The sequence below is a fragment of the Penicillium cinerascens genome (genome assembly GCF_028974065.1).
Source record: "Penicillium cinerascens strain IBT 15544 chromosome Unknown scaffold_4_segment0_segment0, whole genome shotgun sequence".
Taxonomy (NCBI): domain Eukaryota; kingdom Fungi; phylum Ascomycota; class Eurotiomycetes; order Eurotiales; family Aspergillaceae; genus Penicillium; species Penicillium cinerascens.
The window spans coordinates 737,101-759,466 of NW_026695297.1; the positions used below are offsets into that span (position 1 = coordinate 737,101).

At 51.8% G+C, this 22,366-nt stretch overlaps 9 protein-coding genes across 9 annotated transcripts; 5 read left to right on the top strand and 4 right to left on the bottom strand.

Annotated features, from left to right (window-relative positions):
- Positions 1-802: 802 nt before the first annotated feature.
- Positions 803-2,590, bottom strand: N7498_008225 (uncharacterized protein; the record flags this gene model as incomplete). Its single annotated transcript, XM_058455287.1, has 1 exon — positions 803-2,590. The coding sequence occupies one exon, from the start codon at positions 2,588-2,590 to the stop codon at positions 803-805; it is 1,788 nt and encodes a 595-aa protein (XP_058305275.1).
- Positions 2,591-3,744: 1,154 nt separating this feature from the next.
- N7498_008226 (uncharacterized protein) lies at positions 3,745-6,407 on the top strand (the record flags this gene model as incomplete). The annotated part of the gene is made up of 4 exons (XM_058455288.1): positions 3,745-3,823; positions 3,965-4,410; positions 4,459-5,112; positions 5,163-6,407. The coding sequence occupies 4 exons, from the start codon at positions 3,745-3,747 to the stop codon at positions 6,405-6,407; spliced, it is 2,424 nt and encodes an 807-aa protein (XP_058305276.1).
- A 2,772-nt stretch (positions 6,408-9,179) lies between these two features.
- On the top strand, positions 9,180-10,955 carry N7498_008227 (glycoside hydrolase family 72 protein; the record flags this gene model as incomplete). The annotated part of the gene is made up of 4 exons (XM_058455289.1): positions 9,180-9,257; positions 9,319-9,356; positions 9,411-9,436; positions 9,490-10,955. The coding sequence occupies 4 exons, from the start codon at positions 9,180-9,182 to the stop codon at positions 10,953-10,955; spliced, it is 1,608 nt and encodes a 535-aa protein (XP_058305277.1).
- A 672-nt stretch (positions 10,956-11,627) lies between these two features.
- N7498_008228 (putative TFIID and and SAGA complex TAF10 subunit) lies at positions 11,628-12,509 on the top strand (the record flags this gene model as incomplete). The annotated part of the gene is made up of 2 exons (XM_058455290.1): positions 11,628-11,897; positions 12,072-12,509. 2 exons carry the CDS (start codon positions 11,628-11,630, stop codon positions 12,507-12,509), a joined length of 708 nt encoding a protein of 235 aa, XP_058305278.1.
- A 446-nt stretch (positions 12,510-12,955) lies between these two features.
- N7498_008229 (mitochondrial 37S ribosomal protein uS19m) lies at positions 12,956-13,522 on the bottom strand (the record flags this gene model as incomplete). Its single annotated transcript, XM_058455291.1, has 4 exons — positions 13,473-13,522; positions 13,381-13,396; positions 13,079-13,261; positions 12,956-12,998 (listed from the first exon to the last, which is right to left on the bottom strand). Exons 1-4 carry the CDS (start codon positions 13,513-13,515, stop codon positions 12,956-12,958), a joined length of 285 nt encoding a protein of 94 aa, XP_058305279.1. The 5' UTR covers positions 13,516-13,522.
- A 607-nt stretch (positions 13,523-14,129) lies between these two features.
- N7498_008230 (2EXR domain-containing protein) lies at positions 14,130-15,392 on the top strand (the record flags this gene model as incomplete). Its single annotated transcript, XM_058455292.1, has 1 exon — positions 14,130-15,392. One exon carries the CDS (start codon positions 14,130-14,132, stop codon positions 15,390-15,392), a length of 1,263 nt encoding a protein of 420 aa, XP_058305280.1.
- A 237-nt stretch (positions 15,393-15,629) lies between these two features.
- On the bottom strand, positions 15,630-17,078 carry N7498_008231 (inositol polyphosphate multikinase; the record flags this gene model as incomplete). The annotated part of the gene is made up of 2 exons (XM_058455293.1): positions 15,630-16,845; positions 16,993-17,078. The coding sequence occupies 2 exons, from the start codon at positions 17,076-17,078 to the stop codon at positions 15,630-15,632; spliced, it is 1,302 nt and encodes a 433-aa protein (XP_058305281.1).
- A 502-nt stretch (positions 17,079-17,580) lies between these two features.
- On the top strand, positions 17,581-19,321 carry N7498_008232 (uncharacterized protein; the record flags this gene model as incomplete). The annotated part of the gene is made up of 5 exons (XM_058455294.1): positions 17,581-17,829; positions 17,892-17,977; positions 18,031-18,048; positions 18,099-18,347; positions 18,394-19,321. The coding sequence occupies 5 exons, from the start codon at positions 17,581-17,583 to the stop codon at positions 19,319-19,321; spliced, it is 1,530 nt and encodes a 509-aa protein (XP_058305282.1).
- Positions 19,322-19,481: 160 nt separating this feature from the next.
- Positions 19,482-20,711, bottom strand: N7498_008233 (quinone oxidoreductase family protein; the record flags this gene model as incomplete). The annotated part of the gene is made up of 3 exons (XM_058455295.1): positions 19,482-19,546; positions 19,602-19,776; positions 19,834-20,711. The coding sequence occupies 3 exons, from the start codon at positions 20,709-20,711 to the stop codon at positions 19,499-19,501; spliced, it is 1,101 nt and encodes a 366-aa protein (XP_058305283.1). The 3' UTR covers positions 19,482-19,498.
- Positions 20,712-22,366: the final 1,655 nt, after the last annotated feature.

Below are 22,366 nucleotides of genomic sequence, written 5' to 3' on the forward strand. Positions count from 1 at the left end.
TATGACGTGAAATTGAGTAATAACCAAACTACATAACTGAGATTAATACAAGATGTTTATTATGACCTGAAAGCGGGAGGAACTCTGCGATAGAAGCGTCGAGTGGCGACAAATCGCTGCTCGATGCGCGTAATATCAATGGTTCCCCGGATTATATTTATTCCGCCGATTGACATCTACATCACCGACTTCCCATCCCCCATCCATTCAAATATATGAACTATTTTCTGCAGTAGATCGGGGGCTGATATGAGACTGACTGTTATGTTTTTCGATGTCCCAAAGCTTTCAGCATCGCTTACATGGTGTCCCTTAATTGGATATATCCTGTCACCTCAGTATCCTCGCTTGGGTTTAGCCTTGGTCAATAAATAGGGAGGGAATCAGATCAATGGAAAGAGATTTTATGCCCGTTACGGTCATCTCCCATCCAAGTCTACCAAAATGTATCTACAGGAACTTCCATGCGCCCAGCTGGCGTGGGGAGATGTTGAGATCAGAAAGTGTGATCTCGAGTTGAGGGGAACGAACTGTCGGAAATAAGTGAGCGGGAAGTGCGAGATACTCCCGGCCGAAAGTAGATGCGCTACCTAAGAATCTAGGCTATCCGGCTCCCGACTATGAGGGCAGACCCTCTGGGGATTTAATGACTACCTTTCTGGATGCTTGTAAGAAGAGCGAAAAGTGCCTAAGAAAACGACAGATGAGACTCGCCAAATCAACGGGTTAAGAGTATTTCTATCGAGGATTTTCTTGAATCTCTTCATGTGGCCACGCATACGACATGTGACGAGAATCTCTATCAGACACTCTCGCGAACCTTGACGGGCTGAAGTCCACTATGAAGCCTCCACTCTTCTTCCATGTCATCCCATGCCACCGACATGGGAACGCGATTAGTCGTGATGTCTGGCGACTCTGCTTGATCAAGTTCCTTCTTTTGCTGGCCCTGGCCCATTTCCCAACTACCCAGTCGCTCGTGGCCGGAGACAACCACTCCATCCGCCGTGATTCCTTCTGACTCTTCAGCATCTCCGGCCTTGGAGGCACCCCAAATAGGGTTACGGAAAGTGACGTCTGTATCACTAGCGAGTTTGCCAGTCCCCTTGAAGCCACCAATGCTTGATTTGTGAATTGTCTTGCGCTTACGGCAACCACAGATCAAGAAGCCAATCGCCGCCAGGAGACCAATGACGACCAGCGTGACAACGGCCCCAATAACGCCAGCCACGGCCGGCTTCATCTGTTTCTTTGGAGCAGATTTGTTGTCGTTGAGAACACCATTGCAGAAGACGGACTGCGCATTGCACCGCGTGCACCACTCCTGAGTCGACGATACTGCAAAAGTCTCCAGCTCAGACTGGAAGTCGGTATATGAGACGTACTGGTGGCTCGGCCCGTACCCGAAGAGCGAGAACGGTTCAAAGTCGGTGGTATTTGAATCGGTCCCGTTGTGCAAAAAGAATCGCACGTACAGGTTGTCTTTTCCTGGAAATGAGGGGGATTCGTCGCCTGTCCCGAAGCTGTATAGCTCAAAGACCAGAGATGCACCTTGAACGGGGCGAGAGTAGAAGTTGGGCTGTTGCTCTGACGCCAGCCCTATCAAAGAAGCCAGAGCGACAGCAGGTGCGTCATTTCCGAAAAGCAGGGTCATCTGCTGATGGGAGCCAAAGTGCTCAATATTCATGTTGAACGCATTCAAAAGACCGGACGCCAACGTTTGACCGGCAATAGGGTTCACGGCTCCAATCGTTGAGAAACTGCTGGTGGCCGTGGAGTCTTGCCCATTTGTTGCATATGTATACTGATCTGCTAACCACCGAGCTCGACTTAGATCACCGTCACCGACGGTCGACATGAACGTGCTGTTATGCACAGATTCATAGTCCATATATTCCGAAACATCAACGGCATTCCGGTACGTCGCCGAAGCCGCATCGTAGACCCCATCAAGCACCCCATGAAGAAGATCAAGATAGAAATCCGACGACTCCCGCGTGATTCTATAAGCATCACTGCTGTTCTTGTACTCCTCTTCAGCTGCTTGATGCATGTCACAAGTGGCAGATCCCTGCACAATAATAGAAGTAGGATCCGCTTCTCCTAGTGTCACGATTCGAGCATATTGATATCCATCCAGCGGAGCCGTATCAATTGTTGCATTGCCGGTCAAATTCGAGTCAGTCAAGTCTGAGTCGGTCGTATCCGACTGGCCGAGTGGTGGGTATAGGCCCTGCATGAAAGCCTGCGCAGACGCAAAGATGTATTGGTCGGTGGCTGAAAACACACCCACGTCTCTCGCAATGAGAATACCCGGAGTTAGGTATTGAATGGCATTCGCACTGTCGTTCGAGTCTGTAGTTGGCACATAGCGGTCCCGGAAGGTTGATCCAGCAGCTTGGAGCTGGTTGGCGCCAAATTCAGTCAGGACCTTGGCACCAGGAGATACCGCTAGGGCATTGGGAATGCTCTCCCCGTGAATGGTATATGCAAAGACTCCCCAAACTTTCTCCGAGTAGTCCTGCGCTGTAACGAGCACGGAAGCCTGGAGGCATAGCGCAATGGCGTAGAATTTTCGATTCCCAAACATTATGGCGATGAAGGCTCGATGTGTCGAACTCTATAAAGGGCCAATGAATGGTGTACTCGAGCGTACTTCAACAGCCAATGATGGAAACAAGCAGGGACATTTAGAAGGAGATTCGCTCGCCGCGGGGCCGGGGGAGCTAAAGGTAATAATAGCAAGCTAGCTGTAATCGTCCTGGAACCCCGGGTAGGGTGGATGGGCCAGGCCCCCGGGAGCATGGTCTATGGATTTACGGAAATCAGGGAACAACCCAGGGAAGCATCTGCATTCGGAAAGTAGTCTTACCTCAGACAAGCTGTCGAGTGGTAAACTTTGAGGAGTGTAAGGTTCCGGAATCCTCGGCACACGGGCGGCTTGCATCTGGCAAACCCGTGAACCCATAGTTCATCCATGTCAAAGTATTCGCTTTCATAATATATGAACTTAAATTAAGTATTTGTCGAAAGAGGACGCTGAAGAGTGCTATGTGCCTGCTAGATAGTTTGGCATATCTGACACATTCTTCTCATAGAAGACGTAATACACCATGCTTGATGCCCTGGTGTCACTATCCATGTGTGGTTGGAGGGTTACACGCAGGGGCAGAGGCTCAAGGTCGATGACGCGCACAAATATTCCGCGGCCTAGCAGCTTAATAGTCAGGAGCGGGAAGAAGTGGGTTTACCGGAACTCCCCTATCAAGGGAGTCGCCAGACACTGGCCCTATCAAGTGACCTAAGCTTTTTTCAGCTACTCAAAATCCAAAGTGGGGAGATAGGGCTGTCCATGTAGATCCGGGGCGAGGTACAAGTTTCCTCTCTGCCTCAGGTGTCGACTAGAGCGGAAGTCCCCAAGTTAACTTCACAACATCGCATTTGCCCAAGGACTGTGAAATTAGGAAAATCGATCCAAAAGCCTTGTGCCAATGCGGTAACTGATCAAAACGCTTGTTTTCCAAGTGGAAAGTTCAACTTTCATCCTTCAGCGTAACACGGCAACCCCGGGCGGTGAGCAGTCCACGCCCATTCACCAATCACCGCCCACGCAGGGCAGAAAAACCTTGCACCGCCCAGCGGCAAATCTCAGCCTCGCAAGCCCTACAAACGCGCCCTACCCCTAAGCCCTCATTTCTGCTCTTGGAAGTTGACTGCCCAACCCGACCCTGCTGTCGCGCCCCGATGGTCGAAACACGAGGCAATCGTCCGTCTTTCGACGGCTCGAATGATCTTCCTTCATTTGACTCCGTCGATGACTTTGGTAAGCCTTGTCCATCCAGTCCCGTCCAGCTTCCCGCCGTAGTAAGCTACGGCCAAGATTACCCGTAATCATCATGAAACTTTATCGGAACATCTCAGTCTGTTATCCATGTTGCTGATAAGTGCTTTCATCGATTATTAGATCAAAAAGCCCCTCATCCTCTTGATGATGAGGAACACGGATCGCCGCCCGCGGCAAAAAAGCGCCGCACGGGCTCCGGGCCCGATGAAGACCAATCGATCCCGCAATTCTTGTCAGAGGAGCACGGTCCGGGTCACAAGATTGAACAAGAATTAGCAAATGCTCTCGGCGAAAGCGTCGTCGATACCGTCGAGCCGACCGATCAAACGCAAGGTCGACATGACCAGCCCGAAAACTCACCCCATGATGGAGGCTCCAATGTCAACCCCGATGTCACTTCGATTATCTCCGAGATCATGGACCATACCGATCGCCAGGAGAACACCGTATCGATGGGCCCGCAGGATATTCCTGCCACCACTGAATTCCCGGGGGCACGAGGCTATGCATTCCTCAAGGCCAATTCGCATCTGAAGATCCAGAGCTTGCCCATTCTGGACAACTTGGTGAGTTCTCATCATCCGTATGAGAGTACGAATACTGACATTTATTAGTCTACTCAAATTCTGTCGTTCCTTTCCAAGAACAGTTACCAAGATCTCACTGCCATGGTCTCCGAGCCGGACTCCGAGAACGGCCAGGCCTATGCAACCATGCGATCTTTGTTCGATCATACCAAGCGGGTGTACACTGTCAAACACTCCTTCCTTCAGCCCACGGATATCGAAGTAACGGAGAGCTCTCAGATTGATGTCATTCGCAAGGCCAATCTGGCCTCATTTGTGTCGAGCATCTTTGGCTCCCAGGAGATTGGTTTCGCAGAGCTCAACGATCACTTCCTGGACGTGTTTGTTCCCGAGGGAAATCGCCTGCTAAAAGCTCAAAGTGGGTTGTACTTGGACCTCAAGACACAGGCATTCATCGCCGCGATGAATAACAAGTCCCGCACCCGGACACAACTCCTGTATGAGCTTTTCCCTGAAGACATGGAGCAGCGCCTGTTGGCAAGACGCCCGGGTTCTCGGCAGCTGGCTCCAAGTGAGACGGATTTTGTCAGCCGGCTCAACTCTCGCCGTGACATTCTGCTGCGCAAGATCAATGACGAGGAAGCATTGAAGGCATTGCCCGACAACTACCACTGGGAGGATTTTCTTCGGGAGCTGAGCTCTTACATCTCGAAGAACTTCGAAGCCATCAATACTCAACAGGTTTGTTCCCACCGTATTTTCCCGTCTGAATTATTACTAATGAGCTCTAGGGGAAGAAGCCGGTCAAAGGAAGACAACCTTCAAGTTCCAATGGTGATGCTCAGGAGTCTCCCACTGCAACCCATCAAGGCCAATTCGCGGTTACCCAACCAGTTGAGGTTCCCGTTGATCGCAATATGCATGGTGACCTTGTGGCCCGCGCGGCCCGTGCCGCGCAGATTGCCCTTCAGGGTCATGGTCTGCGACGATCTCAACAGCAATCTCAGATGCAGCATCAGCATCAGCAGCAACCTCCATCTCAAGCGAGCCAATCCCCATCTCAGCCTCCGCCTCCGCAACCCCAGCCGCAGCAACAACAACAGCAACAACAGCACACACCACAACCTGATAATCAGTATCTCCAAGGCTACACCCCTGCTCAGCAGCCGGAACACCAAGCCTCCCAGCAATATCACCACAGCCCTACGCCGCCCGGTGGATACCAACAGCAACATGGCTTGACTTTCCAGCAGAGCCCACTGCAGGTCAACTTCCAGCAGTTCCAGCCCAACGCTGCCCAGGCTATGCAGGCGCGAGCCAACGGCATGTCCGCCAGCCATGTCTACATGCCCGGGATTCCTCACTACTCCCAGTCGCAACCTACCCAGGTCCTGTATGAGCGAGCCCGCCAGGCTGCCTCGGCAAAATCATCCCCGACGAGCCGCAAGTCCGGCTTGCCAAGCCAGCGCCGCCCCTGGACGACTGAAGAAGAGAACGCGCTGATGGCCGGCCTGGACCGGGTCAAGGGCCCTCACTGGAGTCAGATCTTGGCCATGTTTGGCCCTGGTGGTACCATCAGTGAAGCATTAAAGGACCGCAATCAGGTTCAGCTCAAGGATAAGGCCCGAAACCTGAAGCTCTTCTTCCTGAAGAGCGGTATTGAGGTCCCCTACTACCTCAAGTTCGTCACTGGCGAGCTGAAAACGCGTGCACCGGCCCAAGCTGCCAAGCGCGAGGCCCGTGAGCGACAAAAGAAGCAGGGCGAAGAAGACAAGGCTCATGTGGAAGGTATCAAGGGCATGATGGCACTGGCGGGAGCCCACCAGTCACCAGTCGCCGGCCATGAGATGTCGGCCTCTCCCAGCCACAGCCTGCCTCCGGATGCCAACAGCCAGGCCGTTTTCGATCAGACTGCAGAGCAAAACCTGATGCAAACTCTCAGCCAGGAAGTTCATGGTAGTCAATACAACCCCCAGCAGCACGCTGCGCAGACGCCGGATCACCACATCGATCCTCACATGCAACTGGGACAGTAGACAACTGTGGTCGCTTCATGACTATTTCAGTCTAGCATTTCTGTGTCCAGCGGAGTTCAATATGGGTCGGCATTTACATATAGAATATGAGCACCCGTGCAATTGATGCCGAAAATGACCCATTCCGAGGCCAGAAACGGCCGCCCTTTACCACCTTGTCGACCATCCAGCAGATCTAGTGTATACCAACTGCACGCACCAGCCACGATTGCGCAGCTCATAGAGCACCAGAAATCAGCTGATCCCTGCTAAAGTATCAGTCAGAAAGCTCGCCTACCCCTACTAAGCAGGTAATTGAGCAGATGTATGGCACGCAATGGAGCTATGAGAATTATTCTTTTCTTAGAGAGAAAGAAAACAAGGACCCCGCGTGGGAGTAATCGCAAGCAAAATACAAAAGAAGTCTACCTAATAAGTATTTCGTTTATAAAGAGGGATTATCAGTTCAAGAAGCGCAGGGTTTACGCTTTGATCCAGGAAGCGTATCTATATCTGAAGGTACAGCACCAGCAGTAGCGCCAGTTGCATGACGTACATATACATGCAGTGTATGTAGGATACCTGGGCATGGTGCTAATCTTTGCCACGAGAGAGATAACTGGGATTGAAAGACGTTTTGTTGATTAAATTGTCCATATTATACGGGCGGCCCACTCCCTCGTGAATTACGGAATATTATTCTTTACGTGATTAGTTAGCCAATCTGGGGATGTACAACACGTGAACTAACTGGGCCAAACCGGTCCGATCAAAACTTCAATTAACACACACAAGAATTGTTATATCTGCAGCAGATGTTATACACTCTTATGCTTATCCATCTCCGATCAGGCTTCTGACTAGTCAGAAGTTTGCTCTAGCGGTTTATATACCATAGTTTCCACAGCTGCTCGGATTTGGGCAGAAAGTGAACTTCAAAAACACAAGGAAGAAAAATTGCAATATGAGGACAGGCTATATTTGTGGGATCTCGTGAAGAACCAGCTTTTCACAGATAATGCCGGCTAAGTTCCAAATGACAGATAGGAAGCGACAGAAAAGGCGAACAAGGAACTATACAATATGTATATTGAAACAATGAGCGAAGAGCTCACGCCCGAAGCAGCCTCGCGAAAGTGGCCTTTTCCACCGCAACGGATCTGATCTGGGCTCAAAGATTTTCCTTCGCTTGCCTTCTTCAGCTCGCTCTTTGTCTGTTGCACTCCGATTGGTTTCAAGACGAGCTTCGGCAATTATATGGCTCATCTGGCTGCAGCGTCTGTGCTCATCTGCAACCTCTGCTTCAAAGACCTCCTAAGTTGCTCCAGTAGGACAATCGCCTGCTAGTTTGACTGGTCGGCGCGCGCTGATGCACGTTGCCACCTTGAAATGACGTGGCAGATTGGCGAAACCAAAATCAATATGGCACCCAGATTACCCCCATCGAAGCTATGACTTATCCTCTGTACCAACAATGGCCACCCGCCGCTTCGCCGCACTGCCGCACACGACCTAGTTGCACCATTGTTCTGCACCCACCAAGCATTATTGTCACCCTCCGGGACGCCACATTGAGTTTTCTATTCTTTTTTTTTTTTTTTTTTCAAAGAAAAGAGTACTAAGGATGGGCTGGCTGTTTGTCATGGTGGTAGTAATACTGATGGTGATTGACAGCTTCGTGAGACTGGTGATCTGGTCTTCCGAAAGGTCTGCATCTTGCCATCCGACGTGACAAAGGTAGCAGACAAGAAAGTATCAAAAGGAGGTGCCTGAAAGCTTGTTGTCATGTGGAGAGTGACGGATGTGTCGCCGAGGAGACTTTCAGGGGCCAAAGGCTAATCACGGACGTGCTGGCTAAAATTTCAATTAGCCGAATACCGAGAAGCACATATCTCAGTCCCAACGGCGGGTATGAATCGAAAATAGCAGGCATACCTGGGGAGGGGGGGGAGTGTGGTCGTGACGGTGCTACCACTAACGGTCACTTCAGTCGAAATGGGCGCAAAGGTGACGACAGTCTTCGTGGACATCGTCGAGAGAGGCATCACCATCGTGCAAGGGTCTCAACACTGGAAAGTTGGGCTTGGCTCATATCACAGTTTAGGATCAATGCAAATCATACCCCATCTATTATTCTTTTCATTTCCGTCGTCACCGATGTCTGTACCCTCTTGTGCCGGGACGTCACATATCGTACTGGAGATGTACTCCGTAGACCATCCAGAAAGGACTCCGAGTACAAAACTGGAATCCCGACGCCGCACTTTTAAACTCAAATGCCAAGTCAAGTGGGACCCGACAGTGGGGATGCAATTCCAGCCAAAGCGCCCAAGTGAGCGTCGTGCCCAGTAATTTTGTCGCATGGTAGGATAAGCATTGCGGATATACGTCTTCCGAGGATCCTCCTGAGGGTCCTTCGTGAGCAGGTCTAGCAGGCATGGATATCCTCACTAGTACTAGTGTACCAGTGAATACATGATTGGGTCCGGAGCATATTGCCACCGGATCTAACCGTATTGAGGCTTTCTCATCTCGGTGCCGCTCGAGCCGTCGGGTTCCGGCCCCCTCTAACAGAAAGAAGCGATAGGCTGAGACATTAGTCTGAATGGTCCGGGTTAGCGTGGCTTATACTGGACGTTGACGCGTCCTGGGCCGACACCTATTTTTGGCCCCTGTCCCCTTAAAGTGAGATTGTAGTCCACGGAGCTTGCCCGCTCCTTTTATTTCGTCGTCCCCCACACCCGTTTGACACTGCGTTATATTTCTCTATTTCTTGACACTCGTTTACTCACAATGTTGTTCCGTGGCGTCGCAGCCGCCTTGCTGCTCCTCAAAGGCACTCTTGCCACCGTTCCGCCCATTGAAATCAAAGTAGGTGCCCCGGCTGCCCCCTTTTCAGGGGAGTTTGCCTACTAATTGCTGTGTCCTTCAGGGCTCCAAATTCTTCTATTCCAACAACGGAACCGAGTTGTAAGTATGAGTCTAGCCTCCGAAGCAAGACATTTTTAACTCGAGGAATTTTAGCTACATCCGCGGAATAGCCTACCAGGGTAATGATAAGCCGCAACAATTCTTGGCACCATGAAGACTGACAGGCTTGCAGAGGGCTACAGCGGCGGAGGAGCTACTGGCACTGGTCAGACCAGCGATGCTGGCTACGTCGACCCTCTTTTCAATATCACCACCTGCGAGCGCGACATTCCCTATCTCACCCAACTGCGCACAAACGTCATTCGCACCTACACCGTGGACCCAACCGAGAACCATGATGCCTGCATGCAGGCGCTCGCCGATGCCGGTATTTATGTCATCACTGACCTGGCTTCGCCCGATATTTCTATCGAGGCCAACTCGCCCGTTTGGACCGTCGATATCTACGACCGATACACCGCTGTCGTTGATGCATTCCAGAAGTACGACAACGTGATTGGTTTCTTTGTCGGCAACGAGGTTGTCAACAGGCCAAACCAGACCGATGCCGCCGCCTTTGTCAAGGCTGCTGCTCGGGATATCAAATCCTACATCAAGGACAAAAGTTACAGGAGCTCGCTTTCGATCGGCTACGCAACAACTGATCAGTCGGATATCCGGGATAACCTGTCGGACTATCTCAACTGTGGAGATCAGAGCGACGCTATCGACTTCTTCGGCTACAACATCTATGAATGGTGCGGTGACCAGACGTACCAGTCATCAGGATATGAAGCCCGTACCGAGGAGTACAGAAACTACTCTATTCCCGTCTTCTTCTCGGAGTACGGCTGCAACACCGTGAAACCCCGCAAGTTCACCGATGTCCCCGTGCTCTTCGGCCCCCAGATGGACGATGTTTGGAGCGGCGGTATTGTCTACATGTACTTCGAGACCCAGAACGACTACGGACTTGTTTCCGTGGACGGCAACTCCGTGTCCACCGAAGTCGATTTCGGCTACTACTCCAAGGAAATCCAAAGCGCGACACCCAGCGGCACCAACAGCGCTAGTTACTCCCCGACGAACTCCCCGCGCGCCTGTCCCACTGTCGACGACAGCTGGATCGCAAAGTCGAGTCCTCTTCCCCCGACTCCTAACTCGCAGCTCTGCTCCTGTATGGTATCCAGCTTGTCCTGCGTGGTCAGCGATTCAGTCGATTCAACCAAGTACAGTGATCTCTTTGGCGAAGTTTGCGGATACGGAGCGGACATCTGCGAAGGTATTGCGCACAACGCAACCACTGGAACCTACGGTGCCTACAGTGTCTGCAGTAGCAAGGACCAGCTGTCTCAGGCATTCAACCGCTACTACGTGAGCCAGGGTAAGAGCAGCAGCGCATGCGACTTCAAGGGATCTGCCAAGGTTCAGTCGGCCTCGTCTCCATCGGGTGATTGCAAGGCTCTCGTTAGCCAGGCCGGTGGCACTGCTGGAACGGGTACCGTCACTTCCAATCCCACTGCAACATCCGCCAGCAGCTCCACGTCCAAGGGTGCGGCCGCCAGCCTTGGTGGCTCTGCCGTCTTTGTGAACAGCTGGTTGTCGATGGCATCCCTTGTCGGGGCTGTGGTGACGGGCGTCCTGATGATGGCACTCTAAGCGATTGTGAGTGCCCTTGTCCGGCTGAAACCAGGGGGCATTGTAGTGTCGAGCATGATAGTCCGGATCGAGTTGACCGCAGATATCCCCTTCTAGGGACCAGCTATTCTCCTTACAATGTCATCTTTGTACAAAAGCGAAACTCTCCCGATCATACGAACTAAAAGTGTAGGCAATAAGGGCCCAGGGGCAGCTAGCAGCCAAAACGGGAATAGCGAGGCAGACGATGAGCCCAGTTGAGCAGATGAAATTTCAGGGGCGCGACAATAGGTCCTCGCTCTAGTTCTTCTAGCATTCTCGGGGTCAAGGAGGGCATGTACATAGTATTGTGAGATCTCATTCGGGGATTTGCTTTACAGCGCACGGAGGCCTTGAATAACCAGAGTTTACCGCAAGAGTACATAACGACAGTGCATGTAAACTAGAAATATCATTATCACGCCATTATATCTTCAAGGTACTTCTTGTGTAGTTGCTCATGTACACGAACAGCTCCACCGCAGTAGTGGGCCGTGCGCGGCTTCTCCGCCCGCGTGTGACTGGCTCTGCGACAAGTAGAACCTCCAACTTCCCAACTGCATTGATTGGACCCCTCCTCTCCGGTCTGCAGCCCAATTCCAGAGCGTGTACGAGTAAGGATTAAAAGATCAGGGGCTTCGATGACCGCCCAGCATGGCCGACTCTCAACCTTCATCCCAAGCGAACGGGTCACAAGAGCAGCCTCCTGCCTCCACACCAGCTGAGACTGCCGACTCTGCCATCAAGCCCGAACCCGATATCGACGCTTCCATCGAGCAGGATATCGATATGAATGCCGATCAGACCGCGCAGGGCGCCAATCCCGATGACACCGTCGATCCCATCGCCGCTGCGCCGCAGCCGTCCAAGAAGGAAACCAGTCTGCGCGAGTTCTTGAGCAAGATGGATGACTATGCGCCGATTGTATGTCCTTCGCCCTGTTGCTTCACCCGGTTCTCTCTCTCGGTCTCGAGTCATCCTATCATCTGGTCTTCGAGATTGCTCCGAAGCCCATGGGAGCTTGGGGCGAGATGGCCGATGAGAGCAGACAAGCAGAGCCTATAAAATGGGAATGTGAGAGCTAACTGTACTCCCCAGATTCCCGACGCCGTCACAGCCCACTACCTCACCCTCGCCGGCCTGCCGCCACCGGGTACAGGTCCCAACCAAACCCCACCACACCTCGCCCGTCTCCTCGCGCTCGCGACACAAAAGTTCGTTTCCGACATCGCAGCCGACTCATACCAGTTCGCTCGCATCCGCGCCTCCAACAGCTCCTCCGCCAACAACCCGATTGGTAATTTGAACGCCGCGTCCGGTCTAGGCGGTCCAGCTGGCCCCGGGGCAGCGCCATTTGCCGGCGACGGAGGAAAAGGCAACAAGGCCAACACGCACCTCGGCATCCAGCGTGCTGGATTCGGTGGCGGTGGTTCCGGCGGTACTGGGCAAGGACGAACCGTGTTGACGATGGAGGATCTGGGCATGGCCGTATCAGAGTACGGCGTGACCGTGAAGCGGGGCGAGTTCTATCGGTAATTCGCGAGGTGGACGGTTGATGTGCTCTCGCCTTTTATGTTTTCAGTCTACAATGGGTTTTGGCGCTGGGCGTACAAAGATTTTGAGAAGGGGCTGCGGATAAATATCCTGCCCATGGCCCTGGGCATTTCTGGTTGGGAGGGGAATTTAGCAAATGGAGTTTTTGCCCTTTCTACTACCTAGCATGGTTCGTTTGCAGAAAAGATGAGCCACCTGAAGGGGGGTGGGGGAATGAACTGTCAAACCAGTCATGAATGATATTGAATAATTTCCATGCTTAACTCCATCCCACAAGTAATGACACACAAGGGAAGTGTTGGATATATCTGTACACGGCCATAGGCCAAAAAGGAAATGCTTCGTTGACGCAGAGGGATCGATGGAGAGAGAACAAAGCGAAGACGGGGAAAAGCAAAGTCCGCGTATCCCGTAGTCAGGCGAGTCGACTATTTGTTCTTGGACTGCTTGTATGTAAAGCGCTTGCGGGTTCTGTTCGCCAATTCCAGGTTAGCATCATTACGGTCCGAACAAGACCACCTTCTCGTAGAGGTTCCAGCGGAGAGACATACGCAACATATTCCCCGAGCTTCCGACCGACCATCTCTTCGGTGATCTGGACCTCCTGGTAGGTCTTGCCATTGTGGACAGCGAAGCGCAGGCCCACGAAGTTGGGCAGGATGGTAGCTGCGCGCTTCTGGGTGCGAATCGGGGGAGTGTTTGGCGGTGGGGGAAGGGTGCGCGGGAGAGGAAGACTGTATGAGTAAAGAAATCAGTAATTCGTTCTAGAATCGTACTTTTCTCTTGAATTGGAGTATGCAGGGATCAGCGGGCGTGGGGGTTTGCGCTTGAATTGCGGCGGGTGTTCACGTACGGGACGATGTTCGGGCCTGGATAAGCGTGTTAGTTGCGGGTTTCTTCGCAATTGACGGTCCTTGGACTTGGAGAGGGCCAGCCGGGTCTTACCTTTCCAGACCGATCGGCCCAGCAGGGCGCGCGTGGGAAACATGGTGGCGTGCAAGCGATCGGAGCAGTAAATCCGGAGAAGTTGAAAAGACGGCCTCCGGCTTGAAATGCTGAATCAGCAGATTCACGTCCCGATTGGGAAGGGTCGCAGTTGGCTTTCTTTCTAATTGCCTCGGTCTTCTACGGGCTTTGGAGTACGAAGAACATAATTTAGAAAAGTCTCTCTAATCGTCATTATACTTCCCCCTTCTACGAATTCGCCAAGTCTTATCTTGTGAGTTGTGAGGCGTTTCGTATCTGATAAGTGTATAGATCCATAGTCAAAGACCGACGATGCCATAGTTATCTAGAGACAGGACGTCTTATTCAGCTCGCACATATTTGAGTGCTTTTTGAAATCAAGTATCTGTACTTATATTCGGGGTTGTGGGATGAACCCCAGCCCAGCGGTGCAAATCATGCAACTGAAGAGCTTCGTCACACCGTTTGAGGGGCTGCATGGCCGCTGCATCCATGGATCAGATCATATGACCGATTGACTGCCCAACGTTACTTAAAGAATTACCACTGTATTGTCCCAAATTCGGTCTAGCTTCTTCCATTCATGTGAAAGGCGTCTACTGAATCTACTTCATATCTTGGTCCTAAGCAGATAGAATGCGTGACCGGGCGATATCCCCTCCGTCTCCTCGGCCACATCTGCAGATCTTCAACTTCCTCCAGGCACCATCCACCCTTAACTCAAGCTTCACACTATTTCCATTGCTACCACCCGAGATTCGTTTATTGATATGGCATCACTCCTTGCGACGCCAGCGCATTGTCGATGTAGCTCTGGAGGCTTGCACACAACGTGATGCTCCGTATGGGTGCACTGATGGCAAGCAGCATCGAGCCGTAGTCTCCGGACACCAAGTACTCAGCAAGTTACTGCGCGTGAATAGTGAAGCCAGACAAGCAGCACTATCATTCTACCGGGTCCATATTCCCTGCCAGTTCTTCACATCCGACAGAGAACACGTCCCGACGACCATGACATTCTATTTCAACCCGGAATACGACATGCTCAGATTCTTCTTTCGCAACACAGTGTCGGACGCCTTCATCCACTTTCTCTATCACCTGAAGCACACTTACGACCCGCAACGCGCTGGTCTCCTCAGACTGGCGGTGGACATCGACAGTTTAAGTGACAACGCCTTGAGAATCTTCGATCTTTCACGCTTCGAAAACGATGTAAGAGAATGTGTGGTGGATACTCTCAACCAGCTACAGGAGGTCTTCTTCATCGAAGTGGTATCCATCGGACGCCAGATCTTGGGCTACATGAGCGGGATCAACACATCCGACAACATGTTCAACCGCTCGTTCCCCATACTGACCGCGACAACATTAAAATTTGACCGTCTTCCTCGGGACCCACGTCATATTGCCGAAGATCTCGGTCAACTACACATGGGGCATGACCCGCGAAACATGGTTCTTGTTTGGCGAGACATATTGAAGAAATGGGCCGCTGTGCCATCTCAGGCTGAATATAAATTGCTATTAGCATTTTCGCCTCCAGGCCAGAACCTCGTTTCCGACCGCAAGAGCGCAGATGCATGGCTACAGAATGAAGAGGATGAATGGACTGGGAAATGGCGTCTTGGTGACAGATTGGAGAATGGGAATTGGGCTTTGCGCTATTGGGGGTCAACGGATCGGTTTTCACACTGCCAGGTCGGTGCATTGCACGAGAAGTACCGGAACGAGGACCTTGAGAAGGCCGTGAAGCCTGCGTTTGGGTTCTGGTTGTTTCCTCTTGAGGTACTCGGGTCTGTCACTGTGGAAGAACTTGATCGATGGAACTGGCCGGAACTATGTATAATGACGGATCACTGGCCGGAACTTGCACTGTCCGATTTACCCGGGAAATAATGAAGAGTTGTATGGGTGGGAATAGCGGTCACTAGGAGAAGATGCACCGCAGGAGTTTATCAATGATCGAGGTTCTACTATGGAAAATCGTTCAATATTCTTTCTTGGTGGCTGCTACCATGCCCGTATAATTTATACTGGCTCGAGATGCATTGGATAAATCCATGTAAAGAAAGAAAGTAAATCGCCGTATTGGGCCCAGTTGCCAGCAACTAGAGCCATGATATATAAAGATGCTCACTCGGCCAGCTCCTCAAATATTTTGATCAGATTGCGAATCCCCATCAGCACGTTCTCATCCGGCCCTTCACCAGGAGTCCAGTTTGCATGAGCAAAGTCAATGATGCGGAGGTCGTGCACTTTTGGTGCCTCCTCTTCGTCATCATCATCGCCTAATTCCAATGGCAACTGCGCTGTCTGGGGGTCGAAGCTGATATTGATGGCTTTTTGGGGAATTCCGCCTGGAAGCTGCACATCGACTAGCTCGAGGGGTTCTTCCGTGTATTCAAAATCGACCTCTTCCTCGCCATCGTCCTCGGCTTCTTGATTCCTGGGATCGGGTATCTTTTTCTCTTCTTCCAGGGCAACTGCCATTGCCTCCGGATCTCCTTCGTAAACTACCAAGACACTCGACGAGTACATGCGACATTCCTCGGTCTCGAGAACACGTTGGACGTTGTGCAACTCTTCTGCGAGTCGGCGCGCGACTAGCTTCGAGCGATCCACGGAGCCTGCTTTGGCGCCAGCGAGAAATGTCTCAAATCCCTGCTTGACGTTCTCGGCACTGAATGACCGTCCGTACCATTTATCGTATCGTCGATAGCCATCCTTCTCGATCACTTCCCCTCTTGCGCCCTCCGCTCCTTCATACTTGGTCGCGTATGGATTGGTCCGGGTACCCTCGTCGGTCTCGCCATTTGAGCCGGTCCACACCTTCATCCCGGCTATCCGGTATCCCAGGCTTGAGCTCGTCGTTTCTTTGGACACGGCATCCAACTTGTTGCGCTTGGCAGGAGGCGCATCATCAGCCCACAGCCGGGCCCCGAGCTTTACGTCCAGCACGTTTGGTCGATGGAACCCCGCGGCGACATTCTCCAGCACGATGGACAGGCCTGTCTCTAGCTTCTTGCCACCGGAAGGCACCCACGGCTGGTCTGTTCTTGAAGAGGACGACCCTTCCGTCGACGCGGCGCGTAGTGGGTGTGCGGAGTCGGCGGGACGGCTGGGAACAGTTGGTGCATCGCCAGCGGGAGGTAGGAAGATGGCGCCGGATTCTTGGGCAGCAGCAATCGCCAGCGGTTGTTGCTGATCGGCAGACGAGAGCGAGCCCATGAAGAGGGGCATAAACTCCTGAAAGGCCGGATGGAGAGCGCTGGATTCGTAGAAATCGACCTCCTGCTGGACACAAGGTTTGGCGATCAGGGACCCGGAAAGAGTGCAGCGGACACCATCGCTATAGTGAAGCACAAGGTTAGCTTCATGCGGAGACCACGCAAAGTTTGCGTTTGAGGCTCTCATTCCGCCCCACGCAGGATCCCCGTCGGCCTCGGCCTGCAGGATAATCGTGTGGGGAGCAGGAGCAGGGCGAGGGCGGACTTACTGGCCTGCAGCAACGTGATCAAAGGGAACCAAGTCATCGCTGCCCAGTTGCGGCGTTTTTAAACTCTCAGATCTTGAGGGTGGCATCTTGATGTGGGAAACTCGTCCGACGAAGAAAGTTTACAACATGCCGGATGACTCAACAAGGGACGGGGAAGAGCGGAGCAGCTGCTTGTCGCAGATTGCAAGCAAATTGCAGATTGCAAAGAGAATAAAACGAGACCGGGAGAAAAGGAGAGAGCTGTCAAGGACGAAGCGATATCACGATCGACGGGGCGGGCCTTAAAACAATGCAGGGGCCGAGTCAGCTTTATCGGGCCCTGAACTCGGATGACTATACAATGACTTTCATTTCCAATCCACGGCATATACTTTGTCCTGCGCTCCGTAAATAATGTAAACCATCTCCAATGCCTGGCTCTTCACTAAGGCTGTCTCCATTCACTTCGGTTATCACATTCACTCTCTGTTCTCTTTCCCTGTTTTCCTGCTCTATTCTCCTCTCATCTCCCACCCTTCTTCATACCTCCCTCTCATCATCTCTGTTCCTCTTACACTCTTCAACTCTCACAATCGACAGCCTCCCACCATGGAGACACCAACACGGGGAAACACCACCATCTCGGGCGACCTTCCCATTCGCTCTGCAAAGCCCAAATCTGATACCTCTAAGATGCCCCCACACCTGGATGTGCAAGATGCAACAAATGAGCAGATCCGAGAAGCCACCCGTATGGCCATGATGAACCCTCGGCTTAATTTCAGTGATGCTCTGGCTGCTGCCATAGGAGCCAAGAAACGGACCAAGAAAAAACGCCCCAAGAGCAAGCGTGGAAATGTATTCATAGTTTTCAAAAATCTCAAATCCCAGAGCTAACTAACGCTTTGCTTTTTTCACAGGACAAGCCTACTGGATTCGAAGAATATTACGCCGATGGTCCCATTACCCCCAAGGAGCACGCGGAGATGCTTGAGGTGTATAACCCGTACGTGAAACATGCCCTTCTGAGATATATGGTACCGACTAACATCTATCCAGTGATCTGCGTTTTATTGTGTAAGATATGTTCTTGATTGCTGGATACCCTTGCACTAACATTAAGAAAGCCGCATCGAGGAGGCACTCAAACGCTTCCAGAACAGACGTCGCATCGAACCAGGCCGACTGAACATGTTCTTGAAATACCTGCAATATGGTGGCGTCAATATCGGAGGCAACAGCGTAGATGAAGCAAACAAACAGGACGTGAAAAGTATGACCAAGGACCAGATCATGCAGGCTCGTGCCCAAGCCGGAATCCAGAAACAGCGTGACACGCTGGAGGTGAACTTCGACTTGGTTCTTCGGGGTTTCCTGTGAGTAAGACTTATTTCCGATACTCAACCAAGCTAATTCATACAGGAGCTCGTACTTCATCAGATACTTCAACCCGGAAAACGAAGCGGTCATCAAGTTGGCAACCGAAACCATCAAGAACTTCTACACTTACCTGCTCCAGCGCGACGTATGCCCCGAGTACACTGAGAACCTGCTCGACGCCCGCAAAACATGCGATATGGCAGCCAAAGAGCTGTGGATGAACGTGCAGCTGGTGCGCAAAGGCCCTGGACCGTTCAACAAGTCCTGCTCGACGCTGTTTGGAGGAGCATACTTCCAATCTAGCAGTCCCCCTACCGGAACCGAGCGTAGGAAAGACATCAAGGAAAAGCAAGAAAATGCTCGCAATGTCATTAAATATGCCGTTGCCGGCGCCACCTCCTACGAGCAGGCCAGCAGTTTCCTGGAACTTGTGACCCAGAACCAACTCTGGGCGAAGAAGATCCATGACATTGATGGCTTCGAGGTACTCGCAGTCATCGACCCTGATATTCGAGTCGTCGAATTCTACCATGAATACGCGCCAGAGCAGACACCCGTGGGTACAATCAAGGCTGTTTCGTTCCGTGACCCCTCCGAGCCCGATATCGACATGAGCCCCGAGGAGCGTTGGGAGTGGGACAATGGCAAGGCCCCGGAGTACGAGTTCGAGTTCCTCGTCGACATTGACCTTCTTCCGCTATTCTACCAGGGGTTGAAGGTGATATCGGGGGTTTGGCAGCTCAATTGCGGACTGTACTACTTCGACGAGGTCATGTCCACCTATCCGACTTTCCACACGGTTATTGCCAACGGCTTGATGATGAAGTGGAAGTGGCCCCGCGATTTGACTGGCGATGATGACAAGAAGCCAGATGAAGGGGCTGGAAATGCGATCCAGTGGACTGTCGATGCCGCTTCCAAGGTGACTGATCAGCAAAAGGGCGAGCAATCGGACCAAGATGAGAATTAGTTTGCGAGAACTACTAATCTTCCGGCGCTAACATTCCGCAGCAATTACGTTTTTGCGTTTAGCACAGATGTGATCAAAAATCCATAAATCATATTCTTAAAAAGTTACAATCGTAGCATTCAGCCGATTAGTCGTAAACATTCAATCTATGTACTTTTTCGATAGTCCATAGTCCAATCAAGGCTTGATGAGAGGCTTTCCGGTGGTCTTGCGACCCTCCAGGTCCTGTTAAATGACCGTGAGCAATGAAGTTCGAGCAGGAAAAACAAGTTCGACTAACCTTGTGAACCTGAGCAATATCCTCCATCGGGTAGACCTTGTGGATCTTAACCTTGAGCTTACCAGACTGAAGCATGCTGAAAAGCTCATTGGTATAGTAGTCAAACTCCTCACGGGTTTCAATGTAGCCGAAGAGGGTGGGACGAGCAATCTTAACACACTTGGGCGAGAGTTTCCTGTTTGATACGAATCAGCTTTACCATCAAGACCCAGGGAAACATGCCGAAACGTACGGTAGAGCAATGGGAGGCACGGGCCCACTGGCATTGCCGAACCAGACGATGGTGCCCTTGCGCTTGACAGCTTCCAAGCTACCTTCCCAGGTATCCTTGCCAACAGAATCGTAGACCACGTCCACGCCACGACCACCAGTAGCCTCTTTCACCAGCTTCACCCAGTCCTTGCCCTCTTCACTGCGGTAGTCAATAACCACGTCGGCCCCGAGGCTCTTCACCAGCGCACACTTCTCCGGCCCACCAGCAGTGCCGATGACCTTGGCACCAATGTTCTTCAGAACCTGGGTCATGAGGAATCCCGCACCGCCCGCAGCAGCGTGCAAGAGCACCCAGTCACCCTTCTGCACGGCGTAAGTCTCTTTCGCAAAGGCGAGAACGGTCAACCCGCTCAGGAACGAAGCCATGAGGTCCTCATCGCTCACGCCTTCGGGGATCTTAACGGTTGTAGCGACCGGCGCAGCCGTGTATTCCGCATACCCACCGGTACCCATCCAAGCAACGCGGTCACCGACCTTGAAACCGGAGGTATTGGGGCCGAGCGCCACGACAGTACCGGCGCCCTCACGGCCCAAGATTTCGGGCTTGGGCGAGGCGTACAGTCCAGTGCGGAAGTATGTGTCGATGTAGTTCACACCGGAGATATTGTTGCGCACCAACAGCTGGCCATCCTTGGGTGTTGGTACGGGCTGCGAGGTTTTGTATTGGAGGACCTCGGGGCCGCCGGTCTGGTCGACCACGACGGCTTTCATGGTGGAGGGGACGGACATGTTGCGGATTGGAGAGAATGAAAACGGGCGGCTCGGAGGGATAGTAGAATGAAGAAATTGGCTACGGAGAGCTGCAAGACGAAGACTGCTTCGAAGTGCAAAAGACATTGCAAGAAAAAGAGCGGGGAAGCTCCGGGGAGTTAAGTAGATTGCTTCCACAGCTTCAATTTGTCATCGCATCTCCGCATTCTCCGAGCCCGGAATTCGTCTCGCTTCTCCCGTGGTCTGGGTCCTTGACTACTCAATCCAAGGGTTACAATTGTTTCTGAATATCTGAATAGCTTTATTCGTCGAGGTCTCATCCAATGCCGTCGCGCTGCAATACGGATGAAATGCCGAATGCACTCGGAGCATCCGGGTGGAGTTGACTGACGCCATACCGACGGGCCAGAGCCGTCGGATGAACTCCGCTGTTTACCATACGAGTCCGAGTATCCGAATTCTTTCAAAGCAGGGCTTAAGCTATTTCTTTTTCCGTAACTATTTCTTAGTTAACGCGGGGTTCCTGGGTTTAGACTAAAGACAATTTCATCCAACGCCCCCTCGCCCTTTTGACTGACTCGCGATGAGGCTTTTGCATTTACCAACGGAGTTCTTAGATATGATTGTTCAATGCGTCTTATCTGATGATGGTTTCGAGAGCTTGGCACTGACATGCAAAACTTGCCAAGCACTTTGCCTTCCGTTCATTCAGACCATAACAAACTCAAAAAGCTCCGCGAGCATCATCAGAAATTCGAGTACTGCAAGTGCAGCTCTCAACCAAAGTTTCCGAAGAATAGGCTACGCTGGCTTCTATGGTACCCAGGCACCCTTAGCTCAGCATTCGACTTGATTGTGCGCATTGCTGCAGAGCCTGTTATAGCCTATTACATCGAATAGGCCGAATATGACGATGACTGTCGGATCAGAAAGGGCGTAAGTCGCGAAATAATCACTGGGAGAGCTAATGCCGAAGTGCCCTCTAATGAAAGTCGTGAAGAAGCTATCATCAGACTGCTGGCCAACTCTTCCAATCTTAAGCAAACTGGCCTTGACTGGAAGGAATACTATACCGCAATCGATAAGAACTTGAAAACAGGCCAGTACTCGCAACACTGTGCTGCATTTGTCTTGACTCTTCTACCTAATCTTAAGCGGCTCCGCCTGCCTAAAGAATGGAATTACGGAGCATTCGCCGCCCCCGATCACTTCTCGACACCGTGGTTTCAAAAGCCAGACTACAGTAGTTTTTGAAATCAGCTATACCGCCACACTCTTACTACCCGAAGCCACGCTACCCCATATTAGGTTACTCCGAAAATAACTGAGTTATTGTAAGTTACAGTATGCCCTATTGCTCTAGGCAACGATTCAGAAGGGGCGGGGTATCTGGCTTCATTCGCTCCCATTTTCTCCCTTTCTCTGTTCCTTCGTAGCCTTTGTCTCTATTACCTCTTCCACAGTGAAGGCTGTTCTGCTACTGTGATTGGCTAATTCTAGTAGACCAACATAATTCTCGTTTGTGTGTTTCAATAGCTGTTGCCCTCTATTGCCGCTTCTTTTCTTTAGTGGCCGCCAAGTACAAACCCAGGAAATGGCTTGCTTCATTTGGGCAAAGGTGGCTGCTTTGGCTCAATGGATGGGAGTGCATTTAACCAATCTGACCACGTCGCGGCGTCCAGATGTGTTAAAGACTCGACTTCGCGTCCGGGAAGTTCTTCAACAAATAGAAAGTGAGAATTGGGCGGGTTTGAGACTGCAATTTACCCCACTTGTCCGAT